Below are 12,955 nucleotides of genomic sequence, written 5' to 3'. Positions count from 1 at the left end.
ATTGTAGCCACCATCTTCACCTCCGTCAAACCACAAACCTCTCAATGGTGAAACCATAAGCCTCACTACAAAAAACAATTCCAATGGCTACAGCAATTAGCGTCGGCGCAAAAATGCCGTCGCTAATGGTCATAGATTTGCTACGGGAAACAAGCTGTAGCAAAATTGAAATTAGTTTGCGACGGCAATTGAGAGCCGTGGCATAAAAATGATTTAATTGCGACGGCATTGAAGATGCCGTAGTTACATTTTTCTTGATTGTTGCTTCGCTATAATCGCCGTAGCCATTTTTACTTTTCAACTTATTTTTTTGATATAATATTTGGGTGTTAAAATTACAAACAAACTTAACCTAGTTGTACAAGGCGCCATGAGACAAAAATTAGGTGCGCTGAAAATTTTACTTCCCGATCGATGAAACCTCATACTCCATCTTCCCCCCTCCTCAACCCTAAAACTTTTCTTAGCCTTCTATGAAAACTCATCTAAATCTCAAAAACTTCATACCCCATAGTCAGTACTAACCTTCTTCTCTCTCACTCTCTCAAGTTGGGTTCAATTCGGTGGGTTCAATTCACTCTCTCAATTATCTTCTCCCTCGCTCTCTCAAGTTGGGTTCAATTCGTTGGGTTCAATTCGCTCTCTCAAGTATCTTCTCTCTCCCATCAGTGGGTTCAATTCGGTTAGTTCAAATTATCAAATGAAAGAGATAAGATTTTTGTAGTCTGAGAGGAATTAAGTACAGAAAATTTGTTTGGGTATCTGAAATTACTTTCGATTTTGCTTATTTGTGGAAGAACTATTATGTTTTTTGGTTTTGGTGGTTGGGTATGTCAATTGGGTTTCGATTTGGTATTGAAAAATCTTGGCAAAATCTCTTGTTTGATGATATATTGTATGTCAATCGATAGCCTTGAATGATTAATTGGTATTGTCTCTCAAATATCTCGATATGAATGGAGCTTACCTTTAATTTGCTCAGATGTTCATTGATTATTTTGATATATAATAAATACAACAGCTATTCTTTACGGGCTCTGCTATACTTGTATCTTAGTCCTCCCCCTAAGTTCATTATTTTTTCTTCTTCCCCTTATTATTTTACTCTCTGGTGTTATTTGGTTGCTCGAGTGATTAAAGGATTGTAATTGTTGATTACAGGTACAGGAACCCTTGGGGAGTATCAGTAAGATAGACCAAGCCGTGTCAGATCCAAAAGCACTTGCTGCATTCCAGGCTCTACTTTTAAATTAGGGGTCATCCAGAGCATCTGATATTTCCTGGGTTGCTATAATATGTCGATTAGTTTCTATAGCTTCTGCACAGTTTGGTTTTGAAATTTCAGTTTTCGGTCCTCTTTTCTAGGTAACATTTCCTGGATCCTGCATATCTCTTCTCATGTTCTTATAATTCTGTGCCTACATATGACATGCCTCAAAACATTTTAAGATTGTTGTTAATCTCTGAGTTTTGCCTTTTTAACATTTGACCAAGTTGCAAGTGCCCAGCAAAAGTAGTTCAATATGTAGTGAATAATTAATATCAGCCAATGAGTTCTGTGTAGCTGTGATCACTTTCACTTAGAAGTTGTTCAAAATGATATATGCTGCATATATACAACAAACATTGTTTCCAATTATATCAAGGTCGTGACTGTTTATTACTTCTTTTAGGTATTTTAACCAAACACTTGCCACCATCTTTAGGAAGAAAGTAACAAACAGACATCATTGCCGTCTATCAATCATGAAGTAATAGATTGAAAAGCTAATTAATCATATTAATTGTTGACTACAATCTTGCTGTAGTTTAATCAAACTATGTAAGTGTCATTTAGGCAAATAGTTGAAAACAGTGAGCTACAATTTATAGACATAATGGGTCTGTGTCAAAAATATCAGAGTGTTGACAGCAAATTATAATTGTCTATTAAACTTTTGTTCCAATCAAAATTTTATACAAGTAATTAAAGTTGGTAGCATGTCAGAACACTCCTCATAAATCCAGCTATCTACCAATTATGAACCAAACAATAATTTATGATATTTAGCTACTACTTGAATTCATGAAAGATCCCAACAATGAGAATGTATCCTCTTTCAAAATCGAATATGTCCAATAATAATTGGTATTAGAACCTAGTTTTACTTCTTAATAACCCTAGTGGACGTCCACCACCCTATTAAGAGAGGCCAATCATCAAAATATATTTTGTGACTATTTTAAATTGCCCTGACCTTATATTTATTTTGAGCAACAAATTAAATAGCACCATTGTGGTGTAGGTCACATAATGGATTCTTTCATTTCTGTAATATCAAGTGCCATAGTAGGGTCATGTGGCTAATACTTGTGCCACCAGAGGAGCGATGCTTAGTTTTGGTCGTTTTCTCATTTTGTTTTCAATTACGGTTGATATTTCCACTTCTTAGATGGTATTGATGATGTCTGTGAGTTAGACATGACACAATGAGTGTTTATAGGATAGGATCTGCTTGAGTTTGACATTTTGACATGAGTGTTTAGGCCCCTTCCAATACACACACACACACACACACACACTTTGATTGTTACGGACATTACAATATTTCCTAATTATAATCTGCATGTCGGGCATATATTACATTCTTTATTTCAGTTTAATTTGTCCAGTTTTCTTGGTCTCATTATAAAACTTAGAAGCTTCCACTAATGTGGAAATCTTCAGCAAAGCACCAAAAAGTTTTGTATTTTGTTTGATGCATGTTTACTAATTTGGCTGAATTTCATTCCCTTTCTTTTAATTGGTTTTGTTTGCCTCAAGCACTAAAGTTTTATACTTCACACCGTTTCTCAAGTATGTCATGTTGCTTATTGATTTTGTCTTTTTATAATCTACATAGAATCTACAATATATATGACAAGTAAACATTTCTTAGAAACTTGGAAACTTAGCGGATAGTTTCTAGACAGAAAAGTAATGATGTTCTTGTTACTTTGCAGTGAACATCTTGTCACTATTCGGCGACAATTTCCTGCTGCAAATGAACATTATGTTCAGAGTGTTCATTTTCGGGAATTTGCAAACTGGTTTAAGGAACATGTATGTTGCTAGCTGTAATTAGATATATTTAGTTCATCTTTCGGTGTCTTATAGTGTGCAGTTTTTAACTAGTGTTTTCCTAAATCAGGTTATCAATTTGCAAAGAACAAGTGATGTATTGTTATCAGAAGAAGTTATTGCTTTGTCTAATTCTCCTAATCTATCAGCAACGAGATTGACTTCTTATAATGCCAATGGGTTTTTCTTTCGAGTGAAAAGTCTTGATAATCATCGCTCAACACAAAACAGTGGAGTAACTTTACAAGAAGAAAAGAATCTTTCTATTGACTCTTCATCATATTATGGGAGATTGATAGATATTATCAAAATCACTTACTCTATTGGTATCAAATATGTTTTGTTTAAGTGTGATTGGGTTAATCCTGCTACAGGTATAAAGTTAGACCATTTTAACTTTCCTTTAGTTAATTTCAAGCGTTTGTTGTACAAAAATAATTGCATAGGGGATGAACCCTTCATTTTGGCATCTCAAGCTCATCAAGTTTGGTATGCTCCAGATCCTTCAGGACAAGATTGGTTGAATGTTGTTCACATGCCTTCAAGAGACTTATCCCTTGTGCAAACTAACAATACTAAAGAAGCTGGTATTTCAAGCGAGTCAATGGATGTTGAAATAGATGATTGAGATTGTAGCTTGTAATATAGTAGATGTAGGTTAAGACGACACTTATAGGTGTAGATTTTTGTGTGCAGATGTCTTTTTTGTTTGTTGGAACTTGGTCTTCATGTATGGAATATATGATATTAATTATTGTAATCTATTTGAAGTCATGACTATTATATTTGGACAATGTTCTTTAATTTTGTCATTTTGATTTATGATAAACTCTGGTATTTCTATCATATAAAACTTGTTGGCTATTTCAATTCAAAAGGTTATGACATCATATAATTGTAAATGTCTTTTTTCAGTTAACCATGAAGAAAAGGAAGATTGGTCGACCGCGCACCATGTTTGAATATATGAATTCCAGTAGCTCTCAATCTTCAAGTAGCAGCATCTCATCACAACAGCCACCGCCACCTCCTCCACCACCACAACCCCCTCGACTACCATCTCCACCAGCAGGTAACTCAATATATAATATATTTGTAATGCCGTAATTTTTGTTTTAAAGTTACAATTTGATATTTTTATAACTTGATTAGAGGTGGAAGTACAAGTTACTGCTGCAAATACCAGAGGTCAAAGTAAGGGTATTCCGGAGTGGAATACTGGAGTTAAAGTCGAAATCATGTTTGATTCTACCTTCCAGCCTGTAGGAGATAGGGCTGCCCAATTAAAATCGCAATTGGGACAAATTGTACGGGATGGCCAAAGAATTCCCCTAACAATAATAGATTGGAAGTCTGTTGGAGCTGATGTGAAAGATGGAATATGGAAAGAAGTTAAGGTATACATGTCATTTATATTTGTAGGTGAACACTTGAATTAAAAAAAAAAACTGCTCAATTCCACGTATTTACAATTTGTCTTGGTTCTGATTTGTTTTAAAACTATGAAGCACAAGTACTAGCTAGTTTCAAGTATAGACTAATCCTAACCCCTCAATCTATTTTGTAGGATAATTTGCTGAATGTTCCAGAAGGATATAAAACTGTATGTCTAAGATGTTGCAATAATCTGTGGAAGGATCATAAAAGCAAAACAAAACTCCACTTCTTTGAGATAAACAAAGAAGATCCAGATCTTATTTCAAAAGTTCCTGCCAATATTGTGACAGAGCAATGGAGTGAGCTAGTTGCCTATTGGAGTAGTGAGGATGCTAAGGTACTAGTGGCACAATATTTATAGATAGATTATTGAATACCAAAATAACTACCATTTAACCTTGAGATTGATGTTGTAGGTGATAGCAAGACGAAATTCTATCAATAGGGAGCTTCGGGGACCAGTTCATACTACTGGTCGAAAACATTTTGCTCAATTACGATTTGAGGTATTCCAGTTCATTATACACTTACGTGTTTTCTTCTGTAGGAGATAAGTTTATTCTTGTTTTCCATTTGAACTATAAATTTGGTACTTGTACTGAAATATGAAAATATGGAAATCTGGACTGGAGTATAGATTCAGTTTGCTATTATTTTGTATTTGACAGATGGAGCAAAATGGAGAAGAAACGGATAAGATGAATGTGTGGAAAAGAGCACGAGACCAGTCAAAATCGGAAGTGGTCCAAGTCATTGTAAGCTTTGCTTTTAGTATATTATATGATAATGTTTCAGTTTCTAATTTATATTTCCTTTTTCAAGCTGGTAATTCTATACTTGAATGTAGGAAGAATATGAAAAACGACTTTTATTAGAATCTGAGGACCAAAGGAACCTTAAGGTTGTTAAAGACCGGATATTTCATGAATTGATTGGAGAGGATGGCCATGGATATTGTTGCACCTATGGATCTGCCGTGCCTCGAAGATTTATCTACCCACTTGCACCAAATTCCTATGAAACCACTGATGATCTAATACAAAAGGTAACAGAGTCTGTGTCAAAGAAGTTTCAGGATCAGCTTAATATGCTTCAAGCTCGAATTGATTTTCTGGAGAACAAAGAGGGGAGAGGCACAGACCAAATTGGACAGGTTTGTTTCAATGTTTATCTCTTATTTGATGGGCACAATTTATTAGATGGTATTGATGAGATAATATAGCAAGACAAGAAATATGAAGTAATACAGAGACATTGAGATTTCAGTTTGTTTTGACAAGAAATATTTAGCTTTTGACAAGAAATATCAGCCTTTGACAAGAATTGTTTAGCTTAATATGCTTCCTTTGTCTTATGTCATATGTTGGTTTTGTATAAATGTCTCTAAAATGTCTTTTTAGTGGGAGGTTTTTCCTTGTTTAAGTAGCTCACTTTTGTTAGTTTTGCATATGTAAAATAGGCAGGTGGTTCTACTATGATCATATATGTACTCGGTCCTGCTTATTGTTTCAAGTGATGCATCATTGGCAATATTCAATTGATCTATTTGCCCTTTGCTGTTGTTTGAAAAATTGATAGCACAGATGTAACATTGTAAGATTTTCCTCATACCTTTATTAATTTATCAATGATGAATATACATACTAGTATCAACTTGTAAAAGAAACACTAGCTTTGAAATTTCCTCTCATACTGCCCTTCTCTTTGTAATATGATCATAAAGAATGGTGCGACTTGCGATATTAATTATTGGAATTGGGTTATGGTGTGACACATGAAAAAGGGTGATATGCAAAGCTATACATGATATATCTATGTTTGATTTTGTTTTTTTTTATGTCTTAGGTCCCAGATGCAACTAGTGACCGTGAAATTCGGAGGGAGTCTATAGGAGAAGGGAATCCAGGTTCAAGCAGAGATAGAGCAATGGACTGAGTTTCAATATTATTGCACATATATGACTGTGCAATGTTGAAATTTTTGTTAAGTGTTACTTTTGGTTGTCTTATTTAGATGCTTGGTTTTGGGTATGACTTTGTAGTATGTACTTCTTCTAATTACATATTCGGATACTGCAACAACTTAATTACATTGCAATGAAATAGATGAGTTAATGAACAATACGTGTTGTATATTGGTATTTTTATCCCATATTTGAATGTTGCAAAAATACAGGTTTGGTTAAAAAAAGTAAATTGCAGGTCGACTAATAGCATCGGTTAATTGCCGTAGCCAAGAATATATTTCTATATATAAACACCACACCAAAGCTACGGCAATGAGACCGTAGCAAAATTTACTGTTGAAAAATTGGTGGGAAAAGAATTGGCGGGAAACAAATTTGGCGGGAAAAATTTTTGGAGGGAGATAATATAACTGCTAAAAAATTAATTACGCAGCGACGGAAGCAAAATTTACTGTTGAAAAATTGGTGGCAAAAGAATTGGCGGGAATTTTTTTGGGAGGGAGATAATATAATTGTTAAAAAATTAATTATGCAGCGACGGAAGGTTGCCGTAGTAATTTTTGTAATGGCGATGGCATTAGGGGTAGCAAAAAACCGTAGCAGAATAAGTGTAGCAAATATCTTTGCCGTCGCAAAAGTGGTATGCGACGGCATTTTGCCGTGGCTATAAGTATTGGCAACGCCACCATTTGCGTCAGAAGCATTGCCGTAGCAGAGCCGTCGCAAATGCTTTTTTGCGACGGCAAAATAGCTTTTTGTGGCAAATGCAATTTTTTTTTGTAGTGGGCCTTGTCTCCTTCACAAGTCACAACCATAACAATCAAGGCCCATAATCTCTGGTGTTTCATTTCATTTGGAGGTGAAGGATCAAAACTCAGAAGTCTTGAATGGCCAAATTTAGACACGACCCCCTCATAGTCAAGGACTACAAGGTTTGTATTCTCATTTGACGCTCTTGCTCACTGCAAATCTAAATGGGTTATGACATATATGCTAAGTGGGTCTTTAAAATTTGAATAGAAGTTGGGGTATTCCTATTAGGTTTTTGTAGAAATGTCTAAATGGAAATCGCTAAGATTTGCAGAGAAGTTGGGCATGACTTTTAGGTGTTTGTAGAAATCTCTAAGCGGTGCACTTAAAATTGGATTGGTTTTGACTATTGAAACGACTCTATTTTCCTTTCAAAGCCACCTATTTGAGTATGTTAATCATTCAACAAATGATGGTATGAATTTGAAAGTGGTTTTAAGGCTAGCTAGCGTTTTTTATTTTTATTTTTATTTTCATAGGCTTATTCTATGATAAAAACTAATACATGAATACTATTCATGAAATGGTTAGTGGTGTTATATTGGTGACTTAAAGTTAACACATGATGAGCAAGATTGGAACATCAAATTTGACAATAAGTTCAGTAACTTTAATTTAGCCATTGTTCCTTGTATATTTCATTTTCTTGTCACTTTTGTACTACTACAATAAGTTAATTAGACAACGGTGAATTTGTGTTGTCTGATGACCAACCTGACTGTGCTCTAAATGCGTGTTGTGTGATTGAATAATTAGACGTGCAATATTCATTACCTCAACAAAATAACTATTTTTGTGGTGTGAATTCTGCGCAGGCATGTGCAGGGATGCCTCGACATTGACATGGCCATTCAGACAACAAAAGAAGAATTTTAGCTGTTGTATGAGATTCATAACACACAACAGCTATAATTCTTCCTTTGTTGTCTCAGATTCATAACACATAACAGCTATAATTATTCATTTGTTGTATGAGATACATAACACACAACAAAAATAAAATTATCTCTGTTATCTGAATGATGCATCAGACAACATAGATAATTTTATTTTTACTGTGTTATTAATCTCAGACAATAGAACTTTATTTTCTTTTGTTGCTGGACGTTGGTTCACACAACAACTACATTTGGTTTGCTGTGATGTAAATATTGCAATCAAATTAGCTAAAAGCCAATGACTATTGTAGAAGAAGCCTTAATTTTGAACTCTTTTACAATCATACAACAAATTGTTTTGTATTGTGCTGTACGACTCAGTATTGGACAGTAATTACCACATAAACAGTACTCTATTCCATATCATTCAAGTACCATTTTTTAAACATCCATACATTTAAGTAACTAAATAATGTACCGAACAAGATAGCAATCCTAGCTAGCTACACATAAATCAAAAGCATTCCTAGTCTCATTAATCAAAACCTGATACAATATCACTGAAACTCAATGTATGTTGTAGCATATGCAGATATATCAGCACAAGTAAAAAACTATTTCCTCTGAAACTCGATGGCTCCTATACGTATGGATTGACGACAAAACTTGGTCTACTCATGCGAAGAGAGCTTTTTAAGCAGGCTGAAACTGCATATATTGCACTATATTCTGAGTAGCACATACTGCAGCAAAAGAGCATGATACTCTACCCGGATGTTCTGCTTCATAGAGTCTGATAACTCTCTCTGCAATTCACACAGTCCTGTAGAAAACCATGAAAATTAAAGACCATGAAAAATTTGTACCACCAAAAAATCCTGTAATTGTCTTTAGTGCTCAAACATGCAAGGCATTCTTTATAATTATAGACCAAAAAAATAAGAGGTTGAGAGTGTAAAAACCTTGCCAGATGAGTATTTAGCTGCCATAAACTTTTCTGGCGTAAGAGTGTATTCTAAAGTCAAACAACAAAATATTTCCGAAAATATCACGAAATTTCGAAAATTTCTCCTAATATTAGATATATCGAGACTTTAAAAAAATGGAAATATCGTGGAAATTTCAGCGAGAATATTATCGATTTTTCAGCCCTTGTGTCCAACTAGAACTTCTCTTTCGATCATAATTTTTTTTTAAATTTAAATAAAATTAAATAATAGTTAAAAAAATAAAAACCGATTTCCACGTGTTTGCTCAAACAGTACCGCGCCAGTTCGTCCAAAAAAAAAGTATCGCGCCAAAGTACCCTAAAATTGGCGCCAAAACCCAAAATCCTCAAATCAAATCCCCTTTAAAATTTCCTGACCTACAAATCTCGAAGTGAAAATCGGAAGCAGAAAAGGAGAGATAGAGAGCGAGCATCGAGAGACCGGAACAACATGTCCACCATCTTCTATGCCGTTCAGTGCTGCCAATGCTCCACCATGCAGGTTTGTACTGTACATCTGTGAACATGGCTACCATTCGTCTCTGTACATATTTTGGATTTGAATTTGTTGTTGATAAATGTTATTAATGAATGATAGGTGAAGCAGAGGAGTAAGAACAACAAGTGGACTTGTGTGGTCTGCAATCAGAAGCAGTCTGCACGCAAGGTGTTCGCTGAAAGTCCCATGGCCAGAGACCTCCGCCCCTTCGTCCAATCCTCCAACATGTCCCGCCAATTCACCGACGAAAAACAACTCCACGATCTTGCCCTTGTTTCTGATGTTCATGAGTGCAATACCCAAAAGAGAAGACGAACTGATTGGACCGAGTACCTGGATGCTGAGGCCGATCAGCGCACCGAGATCAAGCAAGAAGATGATGAAAGAAAGTAGTTTTTATGGGATTTGATTGGAACCTGAAAATTGGGCAAAGTGTTGATGTATTTGTGGTTGTTTCTTTTTTGATGCAGGTGGTGGTTTTGAGCCCCAAGTTGTAACTGAGTTGCCGCCGGAGTTAATCAAGAAACCAAAGCTGAACAAATACTATGATGCTTCTGGGTCTGCGGATACAGAAAATGGTGGTGTCTATGAGCTTCAAAATCGTAGACCAGTCATCTCTAAGAGGGATTCCAACAAACATGTGCACTCCCCCGCAGGTATCTGACCTCTTTTCTTCCTTTACATGATAAATTGAATTATTTCTTCTACTCTTTTAGGGTAAAATGATAATACATAGTGATATTCTGTCATTCTGATTTTGAGATCTTGCTTGCTGTGGCTAATGAGGTTTTGATTTTCTCCTTTTCTACTGTCTTAGATTCTAGGTGGGTGGGCTTCATTGTTTATCCATGTTGTCTTTTCTTTGGTGGTTGTTTTTACAATTGTATTAGTCGTTGGTTAATTCAAGGTTCTTTGTTATACTTTCTTGTGAATTTTACATCTGGTTTGTCTTTATTGTTAACCCATTACTCTAAACATAATTTAACAGCTTTTGCAACAGAGAATAATATACTAAACTCTAGTTGAGTGACCCTAAGGCAGTTCCTGCTGTAGATGGCTATCTGCTACTACTTCTGTCTTCATCTTCTTGAATTTACTAGAATGCTGAAGAAATATTTGATGTGAATGGTAGAATAATCACAAAACAATGACACTTACAGAGAATGCTGGTAGAAAAATTAGAATACTTATGGGTATGCTTGTACTATGTACAACCTTACTAAACCCAAAATCCCAGCAGAGTATTTAGTAGTTTTGCAGGTGAATTGAAACCGTTCAGAATATAATGGATACTAAATTTGAACCTCTCCTCAATATATGACAATGAGTGAATACCAGAGTAAGGTGTATCTGTGGTTCACTGGATGGATCTCTCATCAGACCTTAAATCCGTAATAGGTTTGTATGTATTTTGAATTGCAGATGTGGAGAACTGGAGGTGCGAGTTGACAATAAACAAGAACACTTCAAATTGGAGCCATCTCATGATGCAAGATGACAAGGAATCAAGAAAATTGCATGCGACAAAGGCTTCACTTACAGGTGCTTCAAAGTGGAATGACTACGTAACCGAGGATGATAATGATGGCTTGAGAATCATCAACAGAAAAAGCCGTGAAGAGAATACAGAGCAATGGAGTAATGAAACAATAGCAAACTATGAATATGAGACGGTAACAACTGATGACAGGGTAGAAGATGACATCCATCCTGATTTCTTGCAAGGCTGATCTGTTGTCTCCATCCTTGGTACTTCTTAAACAAAGATTAATGGCTACTAGAAAATTTTGTTCCTGTTACTAATTTGTACTCTGCTTTTGCTCCAACCCATCCAACGGAGGTAATATTATCAATGCATTACTTATAATGATGTTAGGTTATTGGCATGTAACTAAAGATGAGAGGGTATATATATCCCGTCTTATTTGGCCTCCCAGAGCAAGACCAACACGTGATTGATTATTGGTCCAAGATTGGTTAAGTCAATGCTATCGTTCATATGCATGCAAGTGACAAAAACTGTGTGCTTCACATCGATCATAAACTATTGGCGTCGAGTTTCTTGCCCCATAGCATCATATGCCTCTGAATCATATAGAAGACCCTTATGTTTGAGCCATCGCCCATGTGAACCAAGTTGAAAGGCTCATAACACTTCCAATGTTATTACTCGATGCAGTAACAGTCTAGCATTATTAAGTTAATGTGTCATAGTATATTTTGTACATTATTAATATCAATCATATGTAATTCAAATATTCAATCAATTTTAACAAAAACTAACCACACATGAATTTCGAGTTTGGAACTCGGCATTTACCCTGGTTGTAAACCTTGAATTCTGTTGTCGGATTCGGATTCGATGAGCTTAGCAAGCTTAAATATTTCAATATTCAGACCACTATTTTTGCTCATAAACTCATAACAACAATAACTAATTAACTACCATTATGAACAGTTGCTCGCGATGGTTTAAGTTTCCCAAAATACAAATTCTTTTAAATTTCAACAAAAACCGAAATCTTGGTAACTAATACGTATAGCTTGCCAAGTAGATAAGACTGAGGTTTGGTTGCTAAGATGAACCACAGAGAGAGAGAGAGAGAGAGAGAGAGAGAGAGAGAGAGAGAGTTGTGGAAAACTATGACATGAGGTAACCGAGCTTATAGGCTCCGTCGTGCTTCTGCATGCAAATTTACAATCCTAAAAAGTGGTAGTGAAGTGAAATGATGGCAGAGAGATCAAACATTCCAAAGTAGTAAAACATCTGTCCAATAGAATTGAAATGGTAAACGTAGATAACCAGACAGCTATTTTATTTTTTTATTATTTATTTTTGAAATGAACAGCTATTTTATTTTTGACTTCATTGAAATTTTGAACGAATTTTATATTAAGAGTGACCTATGAGATGGTCGGTCTTCGTCCTTAAGCTTTATATTTATATCTAAAACAGCTTCCATAAATCTTGTTTTTTCTCTATTTTAGGGAAAAGTAAGTATTTACAGCAAATTTTAAAATGGGTTAATGCTCATACACCCTGATTCTATCAAAATACTTCCCCAAAACCCCAACAAATTACTTTTGTTCCTCTCTACCCAGACTCCTGTCCCTTTCTTTCTTCCTCACCCAACTTATCATTTTTCTCTACTATCAGTACCCTTCTGTTGACTCTTTGCATAGTTTATAATGTTTTTAATATTTTTGCTTACATTTGATGAAACGTGGTGGACCCATTCTTAAAGTTATTTGTTTAAATAGAGACGTGATAAAATCC

The 12,955-nt window shown here is 35.2% G+C and overlaps 2 protein-coding genes across 2 annotated transcripts; both read left to right on the top strand.

The window, feature by feature from the left end:
• The first annotated feature begins 2,828 nt into the window (after positions 1-2,828).
• LOC112169011 lies at positions 2,829-6,669 on the top strand. The gene is made up of 9 exons (XM_024305947.2): positions 2,829-2,836; positions 2,983-3,082; positions 4,016-4,172; positions 4,253-4,497; positions 4,668-4,874; positions 4,954-5,043; positions 5,206-5,292; positions 5,385-5,690; positions 6,383-6,669. The coding sequence occupies exons 3-9, from the start codon at positions 4,022-4,024 to the stop codon at positions 6,470-6,472; spliced, it is 1,176 nt and encodes a 391-aa protein (XP_024161715.2). The 5' UTR covers positions 2,829-2,836; positions 2,983-3,082; positions 4,016-4,021; the 3' UTR covers positions 6,473-6,669.
• Positions 6,670-9,465: 2,796 nt separating this feature from the next.
• Positions 9,466-11,945, top strand: LOC112174530. The gene is made up of 4 exons (XM_024312315.2): positions 9,466-9,681; positions 9,778-10,063; positions 10,149-10,334; positions 11,101-11,945. Exons 1-4 carry the CDS (start codon positions 9,631-9,633, stop codon positions 11,406-11,408), a joined length of 831 nt encoding a protein of 276 aa, XP_024168083.1. The 5' UTR covers positions 9,466-9,630; the 3' UTR covers positions 11,409-11,945.
• The last annotated feature ends 1,010 nt before the right edge of the window (positions 11,946-12,955 follow it).

This window comes from Rosa chinensis, chromosome 6 (assembly GCF_002994745.2).
Source record: "Rosa chinensis cultivar Old Blush chromosome 6, RchiOBHm-V2, whole genome shotgun sequence".
NCBI lineage: Eukaryota > Viridiplantae > Streptophyta > Magnoliopsida > Rosales > Rosaceae > Rosa > Rosa chinensis.
Note: the sequence above shows the minus strand (reverse complement) of the source record. Positions and strands in the feature narration are given on the sequence as shown.